Genomic DNA, 26,093 nt, shown 5'->3' with positions numbered 1-26,093 from the left:
TGATAGTAATCGCCTCTCTCCAGTTACATCTGCCTGTCCCTCCAGATCCTGCAGAGAGGGCATGCTGTGGGTCCCGTCAGCTAGGGATCTATATCTGATGGGTCTTGGACAGCAGGCCTTTTCTGCCGCAGCACCTGCTTTGTGGAATGCCCTCCCCCCTGAAGTGAGGCTGGCTTCATCCCGTCCAGCTTTTCAAAGATCCCTCAAAACATGGTTGTGCCATCAGGCCTAGGGACCCCAGGGACTGTTCTTAACATCGGCTCTGCACCCAGTATTTCTTCTTTTTTATAGTTTTAAAGTTTTTTTAAGAATAACAATGGCTGTATACGTGTGTATATTTATTGTTTTTTAGTTCTGTCGTACGGCGCCCAGAATCACTTGTCTATGAGATGGGCGGCCGTATAAATCTGATAGTAAGCAAATAAATAAATAAGTGGGACGAAGGACTGGAAGTGGGCAGAACAAAAATGAAGCCAGGACATCTGTTTCTGCAATCTGCTGGTGATGTTGCCCCCTTGCTGACTCAGTCTTTGCAGAAATGATGTGGTCAGAAAGTGGTATTAACCACGGTGAGTGGACGAGACATTGCTAATCCCATTGCTCCCTTCCTCATCCCTATTTTTAGCCCTTGCGGCATTTGGTCCACCTCCAGCCATGATGATTGCCCTAAAACATTTGCCCCCTGCCTCGTTTCGTCCATGCCAGCTGTTTGTCCAGGTGGCTGCGAGTGCCCACTGGTTGACCCAGCCCTTGCAGGAACGGTGCGGTCAAGAAAAGAACATCCATTGTGGTGGTGCCTATTGTTAAATCTGGGCTGGACTCCAAGACAAGCAACTGCATATTCAAAGTATGGTTAGACTTGGCTATTGTGGGAAATCCTAAATCCAGCCAGCAAGTGGCAAGGGTGCGGGCCAGGAGGCACATCAGATTTTCATACCATCCTACTATGGGCCAAGGCAGCGCTTCTCCCCAGTTAGAATTACAGGGCAAACCATGCTTGCATTATAGTTTGCAAACCATGTTTTATGATTAAACAGGTACAAACCCAGTTTATTCAACAAACCATAGTTAAATAAGCCATGATTTGGTGCAATGTGTGAAGTTAGATTACATCCCAATTTCTATTTTAGCCTCCAGAGAGCTTTGAGACTCCTGTTATCTCCTGCAACAACACGCTCAGCATCTATCTATCTATCTATCTATCTATCTATCTATCTATCTATCTATCTATCTATCATTAAAATTCTCATTGTGTTTATCTATCTGTCTGTTGGTACCCTCAAGTTAGCCCAAATGGTGCATTATACTGGAACAATTTTTGAATGAAGGTACCTAAAATCCACCAACTTAAAGAATGCGTAAAAAATCCAGGCCCCATTACTCCTGTGGAATTGAAATTTCCACGATGTTCAAACCAGTTGTGTTTGCAAAGTTGTGGCCGTTGCAGCGTCCCTGCAGCCACGTGATTGTGATTTCCGACATTCCCTGCCAGCTTCCCACAAGGAAAGTCAATGGGGAAGCTGGCAGGAGGTTGGAAGTTGCTCCCATTGCCTTTTTGCCTGCCCGTGGTCATTCTGTTGATTTCTTTAGGTAAATAAATATTGACTTATTATTGAAGTCCATTTGCCACTACAATTACTTTTCTATTTATGATATATACTCTTCTTAGATGATCACAGGACCGTCCAGCATTGGGGTAAAAAAAATACGGTTAGCCAAAAATTTAGCATTCATTCTGGTCACATCAGACTGCACTACCTTTCTCTCAAAGGATGACCCGGTGGGTCACAGGGTTGTCTAGTTTTCTGCTATAAATATCAGGGGCTTTGGGATACACCTTTCAGATGGAAAAGTAGTTGAGGCAGGTGAGGTCTCTGGAAAAGGCAGGTGTGGTAATTAAGAAGCTCCCCCCCCCCCAACTCTTCAGTTAGACTGGCAAGAATTTGAAAATAATGGTGGAGTATATATAAAACCCAAACTTGCTTTTAACTGTTTGAATTGTCTGTTTGGATATTGTAAGCCACCCTGAATCTTTTGGAGTGGGCAGCCACAATAGAGTCAATAAAGTAAATAAACTGTGCTTGAGGCAGTCAACCACAGTCGGCTGAGTTCAAACAATGCACAAACCATTGATCGTGATTTAAAAAACCCAGCAGCTGGGTTCATACAACACAAGCCACGTTTGTGCCACCTGTGAACCCAGCCAGAGTCAACTTTCCTCTTCCAAATTCCAGTCTGATGGAGGCCTCTCCAGAGGTGAAAGCAGCACAAAAAACCTCTGGGCCCCACTATTGCTTTGAGACTCTTCTCTCTCCTAACTTCCCTTTCCCCTAACCAGGATAAACGAGACTAGGAATTCTGGCACAGGAAGCTGGTGGAAGCCAGACCAAGTCTACACGAGGAAACCCAAACCACAGACGGGTGGGCGGGAGGAACGGACAGGCAGGCTGAGAGACAGCCTGGCCCCCAGATGTTACTCCTCCAAAAGAGGGAGGGCACAGACCCAGTTGGCTGGAGAAGGAAAGATGTCTGGCTTCTCCAGCCAGAGCAACCGTCTCCTTCGTGCACTTTTTCCTCCCCGTGTCTGTTGAAGCACCAGGGGTGGAAGTGGCCATAGTCAACCAGGAGGTGGAAGAGAAGTTCCAGAAGCAGGTCCAAGCAGGGACTTTTGGCTGGGTGATGCCTCGCGGGCAATATATGTTTCCAAAATCCCCAGCATTTGTTTTGCCCAGGCTGGGCATTTCAAGGGCCTGCTACGGTCATTCTCATCAAGAGGCTGCTGCGCTGTGCACGGGCCGTCCCACAGCCGGCCCGTTCTTTAACCCAAGAGGCAATTCCCATCAAAACGCTGGGCTGGACCGCATCTCCCATGATTTCTGTTTTCTAAGAATGCCTTTGGGGATTATGTGGAAGGGCCAGAGTCATTTCTTGAAGTAAGGGTTTTGTGTAACCCTGACGCTTCTCTTTGCAGTAGAACTGTCTTTCCATTTTTTTAACATTAGAAGTCTCTCTCTCTCTCTCTCTACCTCTATTCCTTTCTCTCTGCACATGAAGCCTAGTGCTGTGTTTCTCAGCCTTGGCAGCTTTAAGATGCGCAGACATCAACTCCCAGAATTCCGGGAGCTGAAGTCTACCCATGTTAAAGCATGCTGGCTGGGGAATTCTGGGAGCTGACATCCACCTGTCTTAAAGCTTCTGAGGTTGAGAAGCACTGGCCTAGCGGATGCCCAGGAAGGCATCTGTGAGAACTCCCCAGATGCCCGCAGGTACCATCTTGGATTGCCAGCGAAGTTTGAATCTGGGGGGGCCTCAAACTTTGATGCTGGGGAACTCTGCATTTAAAGCTTGTTGCTTTGGCCCTTCTGGGATCAGCATATTCGGGGAAAGGCTCCAGTTTTGGGGGGGGGGGTTGTAATTATTGTTGCTATTTCCTGAGTGATGCTACATGGCGTCATTGTTGGAAAATCTAGGTAATTTGTGTTTCCTTTTACTTGCTGCTTTGGAAGCGTCGCTGAGGGGCAAAGTATAAAGAACAAAGAAATGGTGGACCACAAAGAACTGGAAAAAGCGGTTCCTGGTTCAAATCCTGGCTATTTTCTCACTGGTGGTCTGGGCTGGTCTCTTTGGGAGGAAAGCCGGGGTGACAGAAGTAAACTTTAAAAGCTTTCTTCCCAGGCAGGAAACGATGGTTAAAGCAAGTGAACTTTGCAGAGCAGAGATGCTAATTCGCATGTAATCGGAGAAGTTTTATTCATGAAGTCGGGATGGGAATTGGCAGACATTAACTGAGGATTGTTTATTTCCTTCTGTGTGGGAACCGTTGGAGAAGGTGCAGGGGGAGAGCTTGGTCTGCAGAGAATGTAGCGTGCTGGATGTTCATAAAAACATCCCAGAATAATCCCCAGTATTTCCTCGATGCATTTCTTCCTTTAATATGAAACAGGAGACGCATGGGTGTTTGTGTATGAGGGCAGGGGGTCAAAAAAGTCAAGATGGCAGGATCAAAACCCTGCCCCATTTTACGGGCAGGGCTTTGTTCGCCCAGTCACAGCCGCCATCTTGACTTTTTTGACAACCCCTCCTTCGGGCACCTTACGTATCTTTTTGTGGGTGACAGTCGCTATAAATTACTCTCAAGAAAGGTGGGTATGGAAATTGGTTATTTCCCATAACCCATCTTGCTGTATCATTGTTTGCATAACAACGGCTTGCTGGACAAACCACGATTAGCTCACCCAACAGGCTGTACCACAAATCGCAGTTCAAAGCTGCCATGGCTAGGTTTGCGCAACTTGCTGTGCCAAAGCCATCAATCAATCAGTCAATCAATCAATCCATCCCATGCTGGCTTAGCGTGCTCCATGAACCAGACCTGTGGCTGATAAAAGAATGCTCAAGCGATGTCTGCAGAGTCAAAAGTCACCCGTTCTGGCCAAGGATTGTGCAAATGCGCGAGCTGAGAAGTGTAAAAATGGCACGAACCCAACCCACAATCAAACTGCTAATAACCACTGCGATTGAAGTATGAAGGTTGGCTATGACTAATTCATCATCTCCCTCCATGCGTGCTTCTGTCTCTCAGGGCTGAATCACAGCGCGTCCTTCTCGTGCGAAGCCCACAACGCCAAGGGCGTCAGCACATCCCGAACTGCGGTGGTGAGAGGTGAGAGGCGGCTGCAAGCGCCGTGTAATGAACCATGGGGAACCCTAGTGCAAATGGTTGGTGTAAATGGGGTGGGTGGAAACTCCCCAGTGGGGTTGACTTTAAAGACACCTCTGCATTTAAGGCCCAGGTTTTTAAAAACAGCAAATATAGTTGGGTGGCATTGATGGAGATTCTGCTCCCCCTATCCCAACAGCGAAAGAAAGGATTAAATTCCCCCCTCCCTGCAGTCCAGCCTTGCTAATTCTGTTCTCATTTTCATTTTACAAGCCTAAACCATTGAAATGCAGAGTGTATTTAAATCTACTCTAGCCGGTGTCTCAGACGGGGCTGATACTTTAGAATTGCATATCACAGGAAGAAAGGGGAAAAGTTGTGGGTTTTTTCCCCCATTTAAAAAAAGAAAAAAAACTTTATTTAACAATGATACAGCATCTATATCCATTATGCCAATTCTCTCTCAAAGCTTAGCTTGGATTGAATTTCATAGGTTTGTCCCAAAGTTCTTCCTATTGCTGTACTGAGACTGTTTCTTTGAAGTTTTGCATCCAATTTATCATGCATGCATTTATTTCTTCTGTCTCCCTGTCATATCTAAGTCGGAGTTGATATATGGGTCCTAATCGGTGGTCTTGATCATGTAGAAGCATTTCAAATTCTGTTATTTTTTCTTAACATCCCTCCCTCCTTTCTGAGGTCAGATTTTATTCTTCCAGCGATTTGCAGATTAAAAAAAAAAAGTTTTTTTCTTCCCTGACATGCTAGCTTTCTGCAAGCAAGGGAAGGCACATACTTAGGAATACGAGGAACATGTGTCCACTTTTGCTCACTAGAAGTCTGCAGAAATGCTGCACTTGAAATCATTTCTGCAGGAATAAGTTCCAGCCAACAGAGTGATTGCAAACATCCTTCTTGCTGGTAACAGGGTTTCTGAGGAATCTGAATGACGGTTCTTTCCTTCTTCCTGTAGTGCTACCTGGACGGCCACATGACTTATCCGTTGCCCATCGCAATGACCACAGCTTGGACGTGATGTGGGAGCCCGGTTTTAGCGGGGCCTATGCACTGGAGTTCTGCACCATCCAGGTAAAACAACAGCGCACAGCTGGGAGCACCAAGAATTTACAAAAAGGCTTTATTGCAGAATTGATCCACATTTTGTCGAAAAAAAGAAACAGGTTCCTTCCCCTCTTTCCGCGTTACCCTGCAAGGGAACTTGTTTTATTTTTAGGAATGGTTTCCTGCCAACTTCTGCTTCCGCCGGACGTAGGCTTACTCACCCGACGCCCCCTCCCCATCAGCCTGGTGGGCTGAATGAAATGTGACATCCCCCTAGGATGGGGAACTGAAAACCCTGAGAAAGGGGTAGCCACAACCAAGAAACAAAACTGGTAGGAAAATGGGTATTTCCAACATGTGCTCATTCACACAATATCGGAAGATTCTGTCCTGGACGTTGATCTCAGAGGAAATGCAACCTCAGCTTAAAAACAGGAATACAACCATCAGCAACGGGAGGAAGGTGGAAGCTCACCCCTGCAAAATATAAACCAGGAGTCAGCAACCTACAGTTCTTCAGCTGCACCCTGTCCTACTTCGGTGGCTTCCCACATCCCTGAGAAATCTGGTCGAAAAACATGTATTTTCGGAGGCATGCTTTTTTGCATTTTTGTAGAAATAAGATTGAATGCAGCACACTTGTTTTATATTTTAAAAGACAGAAAAAATGAGTGAAAGTTTGAAAGTTTTGAAAAGCAAAATGGGCTGCTTAGTTCCAAATAAGAGATTTACCTCTGGGGTCAATCCCTTCCCTTCCCTTCCCTTCCCTTCCCTTCCCTACCCGAAAATCAATTATTTATTTGTTTAAAATGTTTAAAGAATAGAATAAAGAGCTGCATAAAAGGAAAAAAAGGGGGGAAAAGGACAGTGGATGAAAAATTAAATAAATCTCTACACATCTCAATCTGTATAGACAGGAAGGTTAAATCCCTTGGAAAGCCAGCATGTTGTCAAAGTGAAGAGGATGGACTAGGAGTGGGGAGACCCATGTTCTAGCCCACCCCCAGCCATGGAAGCTCTTTGGGGGGACTTTGGGCCAGTCACTCTCTCTCAGCCAGCCTACCTGACAAGGTTGTTGTGGGGAAAAATAGGTCTTGTACCAACCCCCACAATTAAGATAGAATTGCATATCATATAAAATACGAAACTTAAGTACTAGTAGGGTTTCATTTTCATTGAATTAAACTTGAATGAGTAACAGGGTCATGACTTCCTTTCTCCCACTGAAAATTATCTACCTGCAGTTTGGGGCCACAATCAGGGTTTGGTCCAAGGCAGAATTGTTCCTTGCATCTTCTTGGTCTTTGGTCCATCTTCACATGCCTGTCGTCCTCCTTTTCCCAGGCTGTGCGCTCAGATGAAGACAGCCCAGTTTCCGATGAGCTGTATAACCGCACGATCCGTGTCCCCCCTTTCAGCCACACGCTGAACGGCTTGACACCCTTCACCACCTACCATGTGCGCGTGGCCTGTCATTCCACAGAAGGCAATTCACCATGGACCCACTGGGTGGCTATGGACACCTTGGAAGGGGGTAAGGTGGGAAATGGGGAGGGTTGAGACGCCAAGGCCTCCAGATTCCACTTCAGTCCCTTGATGGAAGATAGAAAGCGAATGGATCAAACCAGCTTCACCCAGTCTAGTGTAATTTGGATGTACTGGACTTCAACTCCCATGATTCCGTTGGCAGAATCGCCATTGGCCATGGGGCTGGAGAATTCATGGGAGCTGAAGTCTGACACAGTTGGAGGAAAAGGTTGAACTAGATGCCAGGGGTGTCTGTAGTGGGGAGGGCTCAAAGAAAGTCAAGATGGCAGCCACAACCATGCATCAAAGCCCTGTTCCAAGAAGGTCGCAGATGCCATCTTGACTTTCTTGACAACCCCCCTCCCCCAACACATAACAACAAGATGATTGCTCAAGACATTATGGAGAATTCAGAGCTAAGCTGAGCTAAGATTTGAACAGGTATGTTGAATGGGGTGTTGGTAGTTCTTTGAAGGAAAAGAGGACAGTTGGGTTCTTTGGGGCATATCTAAGATTAGAGTAAGAAGCAGAGTAGCCAGAAATGGCCCCTTCCTTCTTGCACCTAGGACTCAAGGTACAATGTCATGCAATGGGGCATATTGTTTCTCCCACAGTACCTGCAACCGCGCCGGAGGGCATCGTGGCCATTCAGAATGGCAGCTGCACCATCATACAGTGGGGGGAACCACGGGGCAACATCAACGGGGTCCTTCGAGGCTACAAGCTGGTTTGTCAAAGTGGCGATTCACCTGAGGTGAGTACTCTGTATCTGCAGGCGACTCAGCCGCTAAGCATTCTGACCAACCCTTGCTGTACCTTATTCCAACCTCCAGTTGAAAGTTTATTGGATACTTTCCCCTTATGTGGAGGTGGGAGTCATGGAATCATAGGGTTGGAAGGGACCTTGGGAATACATGAACCGCAACCCCCAAATAGGCACAACACCATTTTTTTAAGGAAAGAAGGTTTCTCAGAAATCCAGGGGCAGAAGCAAAAATAAGAAGAAATAAGTCTTGCTCCTCTGTGATTTTGCCCAGTTGGCTCGTGTAGTGATCCTTGGACCCATAACACCTGGTTGCCACAAGGTGCACACTCCCTGGTCAATATCTCACTGAAGACCTTGTCCATCTCTTCCTCCCAAGGTGATTGTGGACGTGGGACTGACCAACGAGACAATCTTGTCCCTGAACTCAACTGTTCAGAACTTGACCGTACGAGTTGCAGCCTACACTGGTGCTGGAGACGGGCCCTGGAGCAAGGCTATCATGGTTTTCTCCCCGGGATCAGGTAAGGAACAGAAGGCCATGTGCCACGTTGAGGGCCTTCTCCCAAAGTCCTCCAGAGTGATGGGGTTTGCAGGACACGCTCAGCCAGTCAAAAACGGAGAGGCTGCATTTGTACCATTGACCAAGCATTCCTCCTTTTTGTGTGTTAGTGAATTGTTCGGCAGATCATGCAGACCCAGAAAACAGGAGCATTTAGTAACCAAGTTAAGCATATCGTGCAAACAATCTCTAGTGTGAAACTGTGTGTAGGAGACAGAGGCAATTCTTTTTTGGAAGCTGGTAACTGAGGGGAGAGAACAAGCAGAAGGATCTTGATAGGATGCCATTCAAAACCCTGAAATAGCCTTGGGGTTAGAATTGAAAGACCAACATTCAAAACTACTGGGAGGGTAGCGGAGGAGAAATTGAAAAGAAATGAAAAAGAACTGGAAAATCAACAGAGAAAGTGGAGGTCAGAAAGAAATGGGAGTGTGGAATAATTTGGCTACCAAAATTATTTTTTTAAAAACCTAGAGTTTCATGGGTGCCAATAGTCCTTGTCCAATCTCTTTGATTCTTCTTCCAAAAGTGACTTTTGATGGCTGGCCTTGGTGTCTGCTTTGTTTTGCCTGGTCCCTGCCCTCCCTCTGGCTTCCTGTTTTCCAAGGGTGGATCTGGTGGTTGGCAGACCTTCAGGCCTGGTTCTGATGCAGTCAGACCACCTGGCTCTAATTTCTGCTCCATTTCTTGTGGTTTGGAAACTTATGGAGTCAGAGAACATAAGCCAGTTCTAAAGCAGAGTCCCTGCTTTCAGATTTAGATCTGGTGAGCCCCAAAAGATCAACGTTTTGTTCTAATGGAGGCGATGGAGGCCAAGAGTGTCTGCCTATCTGTCTGTCTGTCTGTCTATCATCTCCACTCATGTAACATCTATCTGTGGAGTTTTTGGGACTTTCTGAGTGGGTTGTTTGCTTGCAGATATTTTATTGCCCAACTAGGTAGCATCATATCTATCATCCATCCATCCATCCATCCATCCATCCATCCATCCATCCATCCATCCATCCATCCATCTACCTATCTATCATCTATCTATAGTATCTATCCATCAATCTATATACACATACATACATCAATGCTTTTTTTCTCTTGCAGCTGAAACACTAACAGATCCTCAGCCAGGTGAGAAGTTTCCTTCTAAATCCAGTGAACACTAAAAATGATCTGGAAAGTTGAGATGGACAGCTTCCCACAATTAGGATTACTAGATCTGCATCACTCCTTCCGTCCAATGGTCCTATGGAGTTTTACAGTGCAGGTCTGATGGCCCTACCAAGTTTCAGAGACTAGATAATTCACCAGTCTGCGGTGTGACAACTCTGAGGAAGAATTAACATCTCATTTTTCAAAATGACCAAAGGACGATGGTATATGAAAAAGCATTTATACCTAATGCTAAACCAGGATTCTTTTAAAACCACAGTCAGTACATAGTATTAAGCTGTCATGGGTGGCTTGACGCATATCATACCAAGCCAAAATCAAACCACATTGTGGCCTAGAGTGCTACTGAGCCTACCCACTGTGATTTTAGACCACAGTTTATAATAATGTCACCAATTCAGCTGATTGTTGCTTAGTCAGTAAACCATGATAAAACCAAGATACAAATCCAACCAATCTCTCAGTGGGTGGGAATATTTACTGTCCATGCTCTTGAGGCATTGAGTTTAGATGCTAGAACCTGAAAAGGACTAGGTGAAGTCTTGGTGACTAGGTGATCTCATCTGGTCATTGAGGAAGTGGGATTTCTCCATTTTCTCCTCAGAGTTATATCTGGTCCAGAATTCAGCTATCAGATTCCCTCTGCGCAAGGAGTTAGGAGGACATATATGTTTACCTGCTGAATAAGCTCTGCTCACTGACAATGGTTGCTCTTCTTCACAGTAGGACTCTCCACACCTGCCTTCTCCTGGCACTGGTGGTATGTGGTGATCGCGGTGGCCACTGTCATGGCAGCCACCATCTTCATTATCATCTTCTTTGCACGTATGAGGAAAAAGGAAACACGCTATGGGTAAGGAAAAGGTGGCCCTCGGGAAAAACTACTCCATGTTTAAGTCTTGACTAATCATTTGGATGGTTCTCATGGTTGGACCAATCAGGACCCCATTTCATTGTCTCTTTCTGCTCACCAACAGGGAAGCATTTGAGCCTCGTATGGAACAGGGGGAGCTGGTGGTTCACTATCGTGTCCGCAAATCGTACAGCCGCCGGACCACTGAAGCCACTTGTGAGTTCCTTTTCCCAACAAATCCAACATGCATTCAGTGCATGGCTTGGCACCAAGATCCAGCAAGAAGCATTCTCATTTCCCCACAGTTCTAGTTCAGCTGTGGTCCATGCTCACTAAGGCAACAGGTTGGACAAAGCTGGGCTAGGCCCTGATGTCGGTGACCTCTGTAAGTATTTAGGGCTGTAATAGTTCCATCCATATAATCAACAGCAGCCCGTTTAATGGCAAGGGATATTCCATTGAGTGACAAATAGAAGAGGGGTCAACGTTCAAAGAAGGATGTTCCCATGGTGGAATCCGAACCAGGTCAGGAGCATCTGCCAGCCTTGGTCACCCAGAAGGAGCAGACTGGCCCAACTTAGATAAGGTTCCCATTCCTAGCCCAATCAGGAAACTTGGATATAAGTCAATCAAGGTGTGGAGATTACAGCCACAGTAGAAAATGGAAAGGGTTAGCCCTACCTTCTGTAGTATTATCTGACATTTTGGCAATTGTCCTTCCAGCACCTCTCCGGGGCATTAGGCTGGGAAAGTTGGCTGGAGCCAGCCTGCTGGCTGAGGCTTCTGTTTTTGTACCTCAAGGAGCCTGATTCTCCTTCTACAGCAGGGCAAACCCCAATTCTTCTTTCATTGCATTTAGAAACCAGTCCTCCTTCCCCAGCTTCCACCTGTTTAAACTTGACCCTTCTGGTTAGATGATTTCTTTTGGGCATTCTGTGCAAAATGAAGCTCTTTTTCTTCCTGCAGTGAATAGTCTGGGCATTAGCGAGGAGCTGAAGGAAAAGCTTCAGGATGTAATGATTGACCGCCATAAAGTGACACTGGGGAAGACCCTCGGTGAAGGTACGTTCTTCTGGCCATTCTCAGGTTTCCGTAATGGGCCATAGTTTGGCTGAGAAAAATTGGTTCAGCGTTAGGGCAGGGTGGGACAGAGATGGGCAGGTGTGGATTGAAAAACAAAACTTGATTTCATTCCAATTAAATCTAATTAGAAAGCAAATAAATATCGTTAAGAGTGCAGCAGATAGCAGCTCCCCGCCAACCTAATTGGACCTGGTGAGAGGGACATCTGTGGGGTGGGGTCAAGATGGTGTTTTCGATCTTGAAGCCACTATAGTAACTGTTTTGACCTCTCCCTGTGGATGACCCTGCCTTGATAGTACCTAAATTCGAGGAGTGGGGGGGAGGCAGATCATCTAATTGATTACACTCTCAACATCCCCAAGCTTGCATAGCCGATGACAAGCCCAAGAGACTCCTTTTGCATATGTAGGAAAATAATAATCCACAACTGCAATGCTTGCATAAGATTAAACACATGCAAACTTTGGGGGGGAAAAAAATAGCCCACACGTTTGCAAAATTATCCTAGGGGGAAAACCCTCCAATTGCATCACGGAAATCATTGCTTGGATGCCTACTAGTTCATTAGTATTGCGTAACAATCCATTTCAGTCCCTGGAATTTCTTAGAGCATTGGAAGACTCTTAAAATTGTCTCATTTTTTGGCCTGCTAAATTGTCTTCTTGTCCAGAGCAGGGAGTTAGAAACTCTGGCTGGTGAGAGGAAGTAGACAAGGCGAGACTTCTCTGGACACTGAATCTGAGCTTCTACCACACCAAAATAAAGAATCGAGGAGCACCTTTTCAGACTAACATGTTTTATTAGAAGTCAGAAGCTTTTGCGAGCTTTTTAATACATTATTTTTAATAACATTTGTAGGTCAGAAAAGGTGCTACCAGACTCCAGATTTTTTGCCACCATAGAACAACGCAGCAGATCTATCAATCATCTGTCTGTCTGTCTGTCTGTCTGTCTGTCTGTCTGTCTGTCTATCTATCTATCTATCTATCTATCTATCTATCTATCTATCATCTATCTATCTATCTATCTATCATCTCCAAGATGGCTTCCTCTGGGATAATGTGAGAATTGCTGCACAAGAGACCCTATCAAAAGCAATTCTTTTTCCTTTCAGTATGACTTCATTCATACGTCACATCAAGCTGGGGTGGGCAATCCTGTTTTTCTGGGGATTGGCATCCTCAAGGGCAGCTGTTGAGGGTGATATGGTGGGTAGAGTGCAACTAAAAAATGGGCATCTCTCCTCTCTCTACTCTTTTATGACACCTTCCTCTTTCACCCGAGGAAGTGACAAAAGGGGCAGAACGTTTTTTCCAGGTGCCTGAATTGATCTCTTGGAGAGGAGGGTTGAAAGTAGCTTGAGCGCTGTAGGTTGCCCACCTCTGCACTAAATTATCATGGTGGTTCATAGCCGTCGGCCCTTCAAGGTAGGGCAGGTCAAGAAACAGGCCCAGCCAAGGTTTTAGTGATGCTCTTTATTGTTGTAGGGTAGAATAACAGCAGCTAGAAAGCCTGATGCTTTCTCTCTACTCCATCTTATACCCAACAAAATCAAGGTCGGGCTATGTTGATCTTCTTTTTCACTTTCCTCTCTCTTCGTCCCAAGGAATCTTTTCTGAAACTCCCCTCCTCCTGATTTTCATTTCTTCCCCCTTCCCAAGACCAGGATCACGTCCCTTCACAATACTGTACAAGCACACCTGTGCCCCTTGCAAGTGGGGTGCCTCAGAAATGTAGTAGGATTTGTGGATGTGGAACTCTGTCTCCAGTCTCCTGGAGGAAGCCAGAGAAGGAAACTATGGTTTGTCTCGTTTGCTAATGGTTTCATTCTCTGGGTTAGGGTTAGATCGCTTATGTCCTGCCCTGGGTGGCAATGGGGGTGGGGTTTGCCCCCAATCCATCTTTATAGCTTCATGACATATAAACTGGCTGTAAATGTAGACCCTGGTTTCTAAGACAACCATAATAATCCACTACACTAAGCACTCCCCCTGGCTTTCTTGCTGTCAAAATAGAAAATGAAGGACTGTTTTGCTCATTTAGGTCAGAGGCCTGGCAGACGTTCCTTCTGATCTTTACTTAGGAAATCAAAATGTTTCCTTCAAGCACAGCTGGGATTAGTTTGGAAGCATTTCAAAAGGAGGAAAACATTTGGAGACGCTTTTGTCAATCGATCGTCTGCCTGCCTGCCTGCCTGCCTGCCTGCCTGCCTGCCTGCCTGCCTGCCTGCCTGCCTGCCTGCCTTCCTTCCTTCCTTCCTTCCTTCCTTCCTTCCTTCCTTCCTTCCTTCCTTCCTTCCTTCCTTCCTTCTCTCTCTCTATCTCCCACTCCCTTCCTTCCTTCCTTCCTTCCTTCTCTCTCTCTCCCCCTTCCTTCCTTCCTTCCTTCCTTCCTTCCTTCCTTCCTTCCTTCCTTCCTTCCTTCCTTCCTTCCTTCCTTCCTTCCTTCCTTCCTTCCGTGGAATCAAAACGCAGGATGCATTATTCTGCAAAATAATAATTTTGCAAAATGCAGAATAATCAGGGCTTCACTGCAGTGTTTATTAGGCAGTACGTATTGGAGGGGGACCCCACCAGAAGTTAGTGGGAGGCTCTCCCCTACAGGCAAAATGGATGCGCTGATATTTATACAGTTCTACAAGAAGGGGAAGGGAAAAAGAACGTATATACGCATACCTATTCATATGATGATGCAGGCATGCCTAAATAAGCAATGATTCTCAAGTTACTCTCTGCCCCTCTGTTATCTGTTATCTGCTAGTAAAACAATAGTGTCACAGAGAAGAAGACACAAATTAGTTCAAGGTGCCAAATGCCAGGAAGAAGGCATCCTCCCTCAGGGCAGATGCCCAGGTTGCTATGGGGATGTTTGTGATAAGGAGTCTACAACCCGCCTGGTTCACATCAGCTTCAAGGATGTTTCCACATTCCTTTATGCTTCAGTCTTATTAAGGAGATCCCATTCATCTGAGGCCTCTAAAAACTTGTCTTTTTCACCCAAAGATTCACCAAAGATATATTTTTCTCACACTTCCTTCCTTCCCCTTCCTATCCTCCTTCCTATCCTCTTTCCTTCCCCTTCCCCTTTCCTATCCTTCCTTCCTCTTTTTCTTTTCCTTCCTTCCTTCCTTCCTTCCTTCCTCCCACCCTCCCTCCCTCCTGTCCCAGGTTTTATAAGTCTTCCCCCTTCACAGCATCTCGCCCACAAATTCTCCCTGGGAGATGGGTGTAACTTCACAGCTGCCACTTACTAACCCGTCCTTGAAACCTAGAAGATTGGGCAAGCCTTCTGTTCCCGAATACATGGAAGTATCCAAAACTAAATGTCATTTACAAACTGATCTTGAGAAGGGGAGGAAGGGAGAGGAGAAGAAAAAGAAGGCGGCTAAGTTGATGTGAAGGAACACACACACATGCACGCACGCACGCATTTAGTTCTAGAATTTTTGTGCTTCTCTTGGCTGAACATAAAAAGTTTTCATAGCAAATTAAGTTCAAAGATCATTGCGCAACTAAAGAATTGCTGATGCCCAACTTAATAATATTCCCTGCCATGGAAGTTTTGGCTAGAGATCTAATTTATGGCAACCCAGTGGAAGCAGAGAAGCCCTTTGCACCGTTCAGAATTACCTTTTTCCTCTAGCTTCCTGATGTTTGGAGGCTGAAGCCTGCCCCTGAAATGGCACCGTTCAAAATCAGCTCTGATTGCCTTGGTTCCTGTTACTGCTCATACCTCCCAACCCATTCTTACAGCACATATTTTTTTTGGAGGGGGTGCGAGCACAGCCTGGATTTTGTGATTTGGAATTGCCCCTGAATTTCAGAAGGCCGCAGGAGCAGCTGAGTCAGAGGCTGGAAGTCAGTTCTGGTCCTGCAATGTTAGTGGTGGAGTTTGTGTTGAAGGCAGGTCCCTTTGCAAGGGGCTTGGAGGCTCCCGCAGAGAATGGAGAAATGGATTTCCCACCTGCCCATATTTCCTTTCCTCCTGCCAGGGCTACAATTACATGATCCCCAGGGAAGATGGATGGTTCTTTCAGCTTCGGGGCTATTACTTTTTTCCAGAATTGTATTCCGTGCCTAAAAAGGTAGGGAAGGTCTCCAAGATCAAGTCAAGAAGCCGTCTATTCCAGCATCAAGTTTCCGAGAGTGAATGGCCAGGCTTCCAGAGCCCACAAATAAAGCATCGAGCAATGGCTCTTTGCTAGAGTTGTCTTTTCCCCAACTTCCAGCATTCAGAAAGGTGGACTGCCTGTGAACCCGGAGGCTCCATTTTGTGCTCTGGAGGGCTCACCACAAGTCCCTCTAACTGTGCCTCAAAGATGCCACACTAACTGTGGTTAAGGACCAATCCTGATGGTGCAGGCCATTCACGGACCACAGCTGAGTGGCTGATGCTCTATTTATTTCACCCAGTGTCCAAACTGGCATTTTGTATCCTCTCCCAACCCAAGCCTTGCTATATGCACATATGTATAATTTTGTGTCTGTGTGCACACGCACGTTGTTAGCTCCTGGCAACTTCATGGACGAGTCGCTGCAGTTTTCTTTGCAAGATTTTTGGAAGTGGTTTGCCCTTGCCTTCTTCCTACGGCTGAGAGACGGAACCGGACAAAAGTCAACCCAGCGGACTTCGTGCCCAATAAAGGCAGGACTAGAATTCCCTGGTTTCTTCCCTGGTGCTTTTAACCACTATAACCAGCTGGCTGACATGCAAATTATAAATATAGTCAGATAAATAGGAAAGCACATTCAACTAGCTATTTGAATGGGCGTACCGACTTCTCCTCCTTGCAAATTGTTTGGTTTAATACCATTCCAAAGGCCATTGGCCTTTCTGAAGGTTGCAAGTTCCCAAAATTGAGTCAGAAAGAGCAAAATATGGAACTTCTGTAAAGGACTGTCAAGAGCAGGATTTTCAATTTGCTGTAAATGTTTGTAATTATTGCTCCTTCAATGTTGTGCTTGAGTAGAATCCTCCACAAAAATTACCAGCCGCTCCTGGCTAGATTAATCACACACCATCAAAGCAGGAAGGAGGAAGCAATTGTCGTAAAATCTCTCTAGCTGATCGCCTAGAGGTGATTTGCTACTTACCCCAGGCGATCATGTTATTTGCAAGCCCAGAGTGCAAATCAGTCATTTTTCCATGGAAATGTGCAAATCAGTCATTTTTCCATGGAAATCAGTTAGAATCTGGGTGTTTTCCCTTTCTTATCTGATCTATTACTTTTTGTTTTGTTCAAGCAGGACTGGCTCAAGGTAATTTCTGGGTTGGGGAAAAGAGCATTTTGTCATTCTCACCCAATGACATATTGTTGTGTGGGTGTATTTATTCCCTTAGAAGCTTCAGATGCCGGCCCTTTTCCGTGCTACGTGGCTGAACTTCATAACATTCCTTGTCATCTGAAATTCTTCCACCCCTGGCCAGCCTACCTAAGTTCAAATCAAAATCAAGAATGAATCCAAAACGTTACTACAGCTAAAAGAAACACAGCAACTGACAAATATGAAAAAAACCAGCAAATAAGTAATATAGGAGGAATTTTGTCTTCGGCATGTATGTGCCACGATCTTGAAGCCAAGTAACAGAATTTGGCAACGTGATTTGTGACCTGAACATTCATAACGCGAAGGCCGTAGGAGAATTGTCTGTCTGCCCTGGCGTTATTACTGAAAAAGGAGAAATGAAATGTTGGCATAAGGCCAAACAAAATCTCCAATGTAAAAGCACACACACTTTTTTTGATTCCTTCCATACCATGTGGGCACAAGCAGCAGGTTATAGGAGTTTTGTGATACCTGTCCCAAAGCAGTGCGGTAGGAAGGGCCTTGCAACGGGCCCTTGCAAAGCCCCCCCCCTTTTTTAGATTTTTTTTATCCCGCTTTTATTACTTTTATGAACAACTCAAAGTGGTGAACATACCTAATACTCCTTCCTCCTCCTATTTTGCCTACAACAACAACCCTGTGAGGTGGGTTGGGCTGAGAAAGAGGGACTGGCCCAAGTCACCCCACGGCTGGCATTTTGAACAGACCAATATGTTAATGTAAGAGGCTCTGATTCTCCTATCCGATAGGAGATTTCTCCTTATCAACAATATTGTGTTAAAAGAAAAAACGTACCCATCATAACAGATCTTTCCCAATTCTACCCTGGATGGATGTGAGTAACCACAGACCCATTCTAAAGGTGGCAGAGGACATCAGCCACTTTTGGTCTTCAGAAGACTAGCAGTCATAGAGCCTGGTGAAGAGATGGAGGGAACTCATTCCAAAGCCCATGTGCCACCGCTAAGAAAGTCCTGTTTCTCTATTTAACTTCCCTTGCTGGCAGCAGAGCCTTTAAAGGAAACTGAAATAGTTGGAAAAGTTGTGCAGGTGTAGGCAGTTGGTGCAATCCAGAATTTCTTCTTGGCTTAGGGCAGTGTTTCTCAACCTTGGCCACTTTAAGATGTGTGGACTTCAACTCCCAGAATTCCCCAGCCAGCATGAAGTCCAGACATCTTAAAATGGCCAAGGTTGAGAAACACTGGCGTAGGGATTAAATATTAGCCTCTTCTGCTTTGCCTGATTGTTCTGAAGATTTAAAACAAAAAAAATAGAGAAGTCACTGGCCACCTTTCTTGGGGCATCACATTTCTGATATTCCTGGCTGTGTTTCTCCCCTTGCTCACAAGCCCTTTCTGCTTTTTCTGTCTCGGCAGGAGAATTTGGATCTGTCATGGAGGGCCAGCTCAGCCAAGATGGGGCTGTCTTTAAAGTAGCTGTCAAGACAATGAAGAGTAAGTAGCCACAAGAAAAAAAAAGTCCCTTTTGGGGGGGGGGAGCTGTCCCAGCCCCAATATATTGAGAGAGATCACAATTATCCTGAAGAAATCCCACTCTGCACATGCCCAGAGATCTCCAGGCACTGAACCGCAAGTTTTCCCATCAGAAATCCTTGAGATACTCAACACTTTAATGTCTCTCTTCTCTCGGCAGTTGCCATATGCACCCGCAGCGAGATGGAGGATTTCCTCAGTGAGGCTGTTTGTATGAAGGACTTTGACCACCCCAACGTCATGAAGCTGATCGGTGAGGGACAAGAATGCCTCTTCTTGTATGCCCTACTTCTTGCAGACACGTATAACATCCAGGATCTCCTCCTCCTAGCACAGAGAGTGGTCACCCAGGCCAAGGAGCACAGAGGGCGAAGTGTTGATGCAAAGAGGGCAAGACAGGAGTTTTAGATACAGGTAGTCCCCAGGTTAAGAATGCCACGTTTACAGACAACCCATAGTTAAGGACGGAGCCTATGGTAGCAAAATTCGAGCTAAACACGCAATGATTTGAGTTCCTTGCACAATCCTACTTCCAGCTTACATACAAATTCAACTTAGGCAGACCTTAGGAACAGGACTCGTTCTTAAACTGGGGACTCCCTGTATTTGCGAGAGAGAGAGAGAGCTGCAGAGCCCCACTGTTCCTCAGTCGACTTGATGAGCTGGTCCCAAGATCCAAGAGGTTTTTGTGGGTTCAGGATCCATCCACTTTCGCTGGCCAAAGAAGTACTCTCTTCATTAAGAGAGAGAAGATGGAAGTTCTCTCTCAGGCATCACACTGAACAACTGGGGAGAAATCAACTGTAGAAGCACTGGAATAAGGACCCAGTTTTCCTTGTGTAGTATTTGTGAGTTAGATTTGACAAACTTCTCTAAAGCTTCCCAAAGGTGACCTTCTGATCACAGTTAGATCCAAGAATGATCCATAGGAAATTTGTTCCATTTATACAATGCTTTTCTATTTGGCCAGGAGAAGAGTGTGTGTTTGTGTGTGTTTCTAGTCCAGTGCCTTTAACCACTACCCCAAACTGGCTCTCAGGACAGGATGACTTGTCTGGATTTTCCAAGTCTTTTTTGCCTCTTTTTTAATGGGGGATAATTTTTTGAGTATTCGATCTTGTTCAACTATATTCCATATTTTGGGGATTGAAGTTCCTGCGCTTGTGCGATTCCTGCTTTTGAGTGCTGCTGATTTGGGGCAGTGGTGCTTAAAGAGGATTCTCAGGGCCCCCAAAAGAGGATGGGTGCAGATCTGCCCTACCGTAGGCGAAAGGTGGTGTAGGTCCACAATTCCTGTGAGCCCCAGCCAGTGCTGAGGACAGCTAACTGTGTATACATTGTGTATAGGGCAGTGTTTCTCAACCCTGGGAACATTAAGACATGTGGACTTCAACTCCCAGAATTCCCCAGCCAGTTGTGCTGGCTGGGGAATTCTGGGAGTTGAAGTCCACACGTCTTAAAGTTCCCAGGGTTGAGAAACACCAGTATAGGGATTCCAATTTACCTACTCTTTCCCATAAGGACTGCCTCCCCCTCCTGCATGGTTCTTCCTCATAATAAATTCCGGGACTGAGACATGACATTTCATCACGTGCCAATTTACATCATCCGGCATTGAAGCTGGCCCAACCTGGGAAGACCTGAGAAGCGCACCTTTCCTCATTCAAACGTTTTTCAGGGGCAAACGGGGCAAACGTTTTTCAGCTGGAGCCTGGGAAAAAAAAAATGATGGAAAGAAAGGAAACAGGGCTTGGGCTTGTGGGGGGAGGCTGGGGAAGGCAGAAGGGACGGATTGTCCCCTGGGGAATGGGGCTGTGAGCGAGAGGGAGGAAGAACATTGCTTGGGAAAACAGATGTTGGCAAGGACGTTGGGAGCCCTGACTGGGACGGGGCTGACAGACGGGTGGGCGGAAGCTCGGCTAATGCAAATCAGGCTTGTTTGGGGTTTGCAAGGCAGCAAAGGGGGGGCCTCCCACTCCGTCCCTCCTCCCTGTCCCTTTTTACTGCCCTCTGGTTCATATTAAAGAGGAATACAGTAAAAACAACATTCGGCCAGAAGGCATGCAAAAATCTTGCGGATCGGGGCAAGCGGCTGCCGCGAAGGTCATTCTGCAAGTGGGAAGCCCAGGCAAAGCCAAGGGGTAGGGGCAGGTGTGTGGCCTGGAGGGGTCAGAGGCCAGTTTAGGATGAAGAAGGGAAGAAGAAGTCCTCTTGTGCTCTTGCCTTTCTCCTGACCACTTTTAAGCACTCTTAAAAGATTGCCGTGAACCCTTGCCAAACAGATAATGCTGCAGCTGGTGCCGTGCGAAAGTCTCCCCCCCCCCCCCCCCGTGTCCCTGTTTCTTTTGTTCTTTGAGAATAGTGGTGCTGGCACGACCTCAGTTTTCTCTGCTGCTAGATGAGCAAGTTTGGTCTCTCACTGCTGGGGGATCCAGTTGGTCTACTTCCCAGTTTTCCGCCATAGCACGGTGGAAGGACTTGCCAAGGAGCCCAAATGCAACCTTTTGGGTTAGCTGTTGCGCTGGAGATCCAGGAAGGTGACCAGAGTGAGTGGAGCAAGACTAGCCAGCACATCACACTGGGTTGACTGATGACGTTTTCATGCTAAGGTTTCCTGCCCTCACAGCGTCCCACTTTTTGCAATCGTTGGAGGGGTGGATGTTCTGCAATCTCTCCTGGGCTTCAAATGGAAACCAGAAGGGGCGGCAGATGACAAACTGCGCTGTCTGGGAACGTCACAATCGGCAGACATTTGGCTGGTGCAATTTGTTGCTCGTTGAATCCAGGGATGCCCTGAGGGACTGGGCACCATTGCCCGTGCTGCCTGGGGAATTCTGAGAATTGAAGTTGCCAAGGTTGAGAAACACGGCCCTAATCTGTTGGAGGGCATTCAGGAATTTCCTATCTCTCTTTCCTTAAGGAGTCTGTCTACAAAACACAGAAAGTGAAGGATATCCGTCCCCTGTTGTGATCTTGCCATTCATGAAACATGGTGACCTGCACAGCTTCCTGCTATATTCCCGGCTCGGAGAGAGCCCAGTGGTATGTCGAACTCCCGCACAATCATTTATTCTTAGCCCTGAAACAGTTGGCTCCATTCAGAGAGTGGCACAGAATTCCAAGAAAATAAACGAAGTTAGTTTTGCTGCACCCAAGTGGGCTTCGAGAGCAGAGGCAGAAAACCTGCAGAATTCCAGATGTTCAAGAACTACATCTGGAAAGAGACTGCTTACCCCTGGGAAGCAAAGCCCATGCTAAGGGATCCTGGGATGTGTAGTTCAGTTCCACCTGAAGCACTTGTTATCCCTGCCCTACAGGTAGCCCTGATAGGCCACGATGATCAAGGAATGGCCATTAAGAAGTGATTCCAAGCACTATAGCAAAGCTGTATTGGGTTCACACATCACATTAAAGCTTAGAGTTAGATTGTCAGGCTGTGTTCACATAGCATGCAATGCCCCAACATTATTGTGGCGTAAGGCGTGGCCTGCTTTGTAGCACCTACGTATACAGTGGCTGTATTTCCCGCCACACACTGAAGCTAAAGCTACTGAAACCTATGTTAGCTAGTTCAGTGTGGTGTGTGAAGCTGTCTTTTGTTTGTTCCCAACCCCAGAATTCTTCTGGAGGAGATGGGGCCAGTAGCCCGTCTTTGTTTATGTCTCCTCTGATGTGTTCTTCCTCCTTTACAGTACCTGCCCACGCAGACTCTGGTTAAGTTCATGGCAGACATTGCAAGTGGAATGGAATACCTCAGTAGCAAGAACTTCATCCATCGTGACCTCGCTGCCCGCAACTGCATGTGAGTGTGTACAGCTGGAGAACCCTGAGAAGGGAGATTTGAAGCTGGGCTCAGCAACGAGGTACCAAGAGGCCCCATCTCAGTGTATTGCAACTCAGCACCATCCAGATCTGGGGACCTCAATTCTTGGACTTTCCCAGCCATTGCTGTGAATTCTGGGAGTTGAAGTCTAGACATCCAGAAGGGTCCTGGGTTAGGATGCTCATAGACTTAATTTAATGCTAGAATATTTTATTATTCTCATGAGAGAACTCACAAAATTTCAGATGAGCAGACCTGTAGGAGGTGAAATTGCTCAAATCTCATCAGATTTCAACGGTTGGAGGATATATAGGCTATTTGAAGGGGTTTCCCATTTCTGATTTAAGGGATCAACAGTGGTATTGCTATATGTCAGCCCTTCAAGGTACACTAGACTAGGAAATCAGAGTCATGCATGTTCATACTACTTTTATTATAAGGTTATAGTAACAGAATTTTGTAAGTCTGAATGTGCTTCCTCCCTTTATCTCCATGAGAACTAGGAAGGGTCTTGTCTGAAATGCTTTCTCAGATTACAGTTCTGGCCCAGACTCAGATTTCTTTTGTCTGACCATGATCTTGGTTGTCGATCTGTTCCTCAAGGTTATTCCTTCTTCCCATTACACTATCACCTTGTCTCCCCTCTCAAACCCTTTTCTACAACAGTCCTTCACATTCCCTCCACAGGCTAAACGAAAGCATGACAGCCTGTGTGGCTGATTTTGGCCTCTCCAAGAAGATCTACAATGGCGATTATTACCGCCAAGGTCGTATCTCCAAGATGCCAGTGAAGTGGATTGCCATTGAGAGCCTGGCAGATCGGGTTTACACCACCAAGAGCGATGTGGTGAGCCAACATCTCCCTTTTTCACTTACTAGCCAGTAGACAGGGCTGACATTTGTTTCCCACTGAACTAGCTTCCATCGTCCTGCATCAGTGGAAGAATCTGGACTCCATGGTGGGCCAATGGGCTGCATTTCCTTCTGCCTTCCTTATATTCCTTCTTCTTTCCTACTCTGCAGTGGTCATTTGGTGTCACCATGTGGGAAATTGCAACACGAGGCCAGACGCCCTACCCAGGGGTGGAAAACAGTGAAATTTACGACTACCTACGTCAAGGCAACCGCCTCAAACAGCCGATTGATTGCCTCGATAGTCTGTAAGTACCTCCACCTTAGTTTCTCGTGCAGTCAGAATACAGGAGTTCCCACTTCCCCATCTTGAATAAGTTTGGCACAATCTCACTGACCTGAAAAGGGGTACCAACTGCCATCTAAGCTCGCTGTGCCTCTGTGAGAAACTCTGGAAAGGAAGCAGAGGAGGAAGAATATAGTTGAGGTGAGAAGAGGTGACACAGCCAAAACCTGGGAGCCATGGGAAGGAAGAGCCCCTGTCTTAGTTGATTTGCTATAAGTGTGGCTGGAGTTTTCAAGATTATGTTTGTACTCCAGACAAGCATTCAAGATGCCTATCTGCAATCTATGTGGTTCTCACTTTCTGAGTTTGCCAGCTACGTGGGTCTTTACAGCTATAGTACCAGGGGAATCTATTCTTCAGAAATAAGTTCCCCATCTTCTTATCCACACAGGTATGAGCTGATGATGAGCTGTTGGGCGCTGAATCCCCGGGACCGTCCCTCTTTTGAAATCCTATGTGAGGAGCTGGAGAAGACCCTCAAGTCACTCCCACCGGCCAAAGATCCTGAGGAGATCCTCTACGTCAATATGGACGATGGAGTGGCCCCCACAGAGGCAGAGCTGGGTGCCGTTGGGGGCTTGGGCCCTGAGGAGGCACTGGCCAAGGAAAGCCAGCTGCTGAAGACCACGGTGACGGCAGCTGAGGTCCATCCCCCGCAGGCGAAGGGCCGCTACGTGATGTGTCCCACTCCCCACGAGAACAGCCGGTTGTTGACCGAGGCCCTCAGCTGTGCCGCTACTGAGGAAGGAGCCTAAAAGGGAGGATCTGGAGGCACATGAGCTGCGGGGTAGAAGTTGCAAGATGCCCTGCTGGTGACGCTCCCTGTCCCCTCCAGGAGGAGAGTTCCAAAGACAAACCCTTGAGACTCACACCCATCCTTTCCACAAGGAATCACTCTCCTGATTCTGCTGACCTCTGTCCCTTGTTGGGATGCAAAAGGTCCTCCTTTCCTTGGTCAACTCTCCTTGATAGAGTGATTTGAAGCAGGCCACCCTTGCCTGGGTCTCATAGCCACTTTTTCTCCATATCTTGGCACAGGCATCCTTCTTTGCTTACATCAGACGAAACCAGATAGCAGATTCTGAGATGCAAAGATGGGGAAGAGAGGGAGTACTTCTCAGGATCCAGCGGGGAGGGGCTCGTGGTTAACTTGGCAGGACACAGGTTGTCCCTGTCCCCTTTCCCACTGCTAAAGGGAAGACAGCCACCTGATCTCCCTTTTTCTGCCTTTCTTCCATCCCAAATGTCTACCTGATGAGTACCAGGAATCTTTTGCTTCTCGATGCTGTGTAGCAGCCTGATACACCAATCACTTTAAGCCAGTGTTTCTCAACCTTGGCAATTTGAAGATGTGTGGACTTCAACTCCCAGAATTCCCCAGCCAGCCATGCTGGCTGGGGAATTCTGGGAGTTGCAGTCCACACATCTTCAAGCTGCCAAGGTTGAGAAACACTGCTCAAAGCTGTGGTTTGCTCAATCCAAATTTACTGAATAAATCACAGCGAGTTGGATTCGCAGAAGCCATTTAGCCATAAACCATGGCTTACAAGCAGTGGCTGGGTTCACCTGCTGCGCTATGCCACTCTTCTCTTAATGATGTCTGTCTTATTGGATGAAATCCAATTGGCTCTTACATCACTCTAAGCCATCAATCATGGTTTACAAAAGCACAGTGGCTGAGTTCATACAGCATATTAAGCCAAAGCAAGACACATTATGGCGTAGCATGATATATGAACCAAGTTAACATCTTAGCATAAGGGGTGAACCCACTCATCCCATCTATGGAGGTTTGGGGAAAAATTTACCTGCTAAATTCCTCCATGAGTTGCATTCACACAACATAGTAAGTAAGCTACAGACCTCTAGAGGTTGCATTCACACAACCTGCAAAGCTTAGGTAGTTTTAACCTAGGTTAGGTATTTGTGGATGTGTGTGTTAGCATGTCACATAAACCCAGACCATTTCGGTGTTTCTCAACCTTGACCACTTTAAGATGGGTGGACTTCAACTCCCAGAATTCCCCAGCCAGCCATGCTGGCTGGGGAATTCTGGGAGTTGAAGTCCACCCATTTTAAAGTGGCCAAGGTTGAGAAACACTGATTTAGTTTGTTTACAGTTCAGAGCACTGTGAATTCCCCCAAAGGTTAATTCAGTAACCCCATTAAGGGTGTTGTGTGAATGCAAGCAACATGCGGATCCAGGTCAGCCTTTTTGTCCTGTATCTCCCAATAAGAATACTCTATAGCTTTCTTTCTCCAGCTCCCTGCCCCCTTCCTAGTTTCCTTTTCAGCTATTTCACTGCCATGACTTTTCTGTTCATCACCCTTGACTGCTTTGGGCCAGCTGGCAGCAGGGGCAAATGAGACAGAGACTGGGAGGATCACCTCTGCCCGGAATGGATGGCGCAGAGTACCGTTTTACAAGATGAACCTTTCTATCACTGTTGCTTCTCAAGAAACAATTCCAGCACCCACCTTTGGCTCCAGAAATTAATTCCAAGTGGAATATTCAGCCCTGCAGACTGTTCTGCTCCCAAGACGACGTTACATATTCCTCCATGGCTTATGGAACTCT

General features: G+C 46.4%; 1 protein-coding gene across 2 annotated transcripts in view; it reads left to right on the top strand.

Annotated features, from left to right (window-relative positions):
* AXL (AXL receptor tyrosine kinase) overlaps positions 1–25,534 on the top strand; it is a 48,202-nt gene extending 22,668 nt beyond the window's left edge. The window contains exons 6-21 of one of the 2 annotated variants that reach the window (XM_088139860.1): positions 4,583–4,663; positions 5,634–5,749; positions 7,067–7,256; positions 7,864–8,003; positions 8,392–8,536; positions 9,670–9,696; positions 10,462–10,591; positions 10,716–10,807; positions 11,558–11,653; positions 18,378–18,455; positions 18,655–18,747; positions 21,415–21,536; positions 22,187–22,296; positions 23,005–23,164; positions 23,341–23,477; positions 23,907–25,534. In XM_088139860.1, the coding sequence (XP_087995986.1) occupies positions 4,583–4,663; positions 5,634–5,749; positions 7,067–7,256; positions 7,864–8,003; positions 8,392–8,536; positions 9,670–9,696; positions 10,462–10,591; positions 10,716–10,807; positions 11,558–11,653; positions 18,378–18,455; positions 18,655–18,747; positions 21,415–21,536; positions 22,187–22,296; positions 23,005–23,164; positions 23,341–23,477; positions 23,907–24,270 (2,081 nt within the window). In that variant the 3' untranslated portion in view covers positions 24,271–25,534. The remainder of the gene's footprint in view (positions 1–4,582; positions 4,664–5,633; positions 5,750–7,066; positions 7,257–7,863; positions 8,004–8,391; positions 8,537–9,669; positions 9,697–10,461; positions 10,592–10,715; positions 10,808–11,557; positions 11,654–18,377; positions 18,456–18,654; positions 18,748–21,414; positions 21,537–22,186; positions 22,297–23,004; positions 23,165–23,340; positions 23,478–23,906) is intronic. The other variant, XM_025172430.2, reaches the window with a different exon arrangement.
* The last annotated feature ends 559 nt before the right edge of the window (positions 25,535–26,093 follow it).

Source organism: Python bivittatus, unplaced genomic scaffold (assembly GCF_059951505.1).
Source record: "Python bivittatus isolate LINGU-HERP-01145 unplaced genomic scaffold, Pbiv_v1 ctg000310_np1212, whole genome shotgun sequence".
Lineage (NCBI taxonomy): Eukaryota > Metazoa > Chordata > Lepidosauria > Squamata > Pythonidae > Python > Python bivittatus.
Note: the sequence above shows the minus strand (reverse complement) of the source record. Positions and strands in the feature narration are given on the sequence as shown.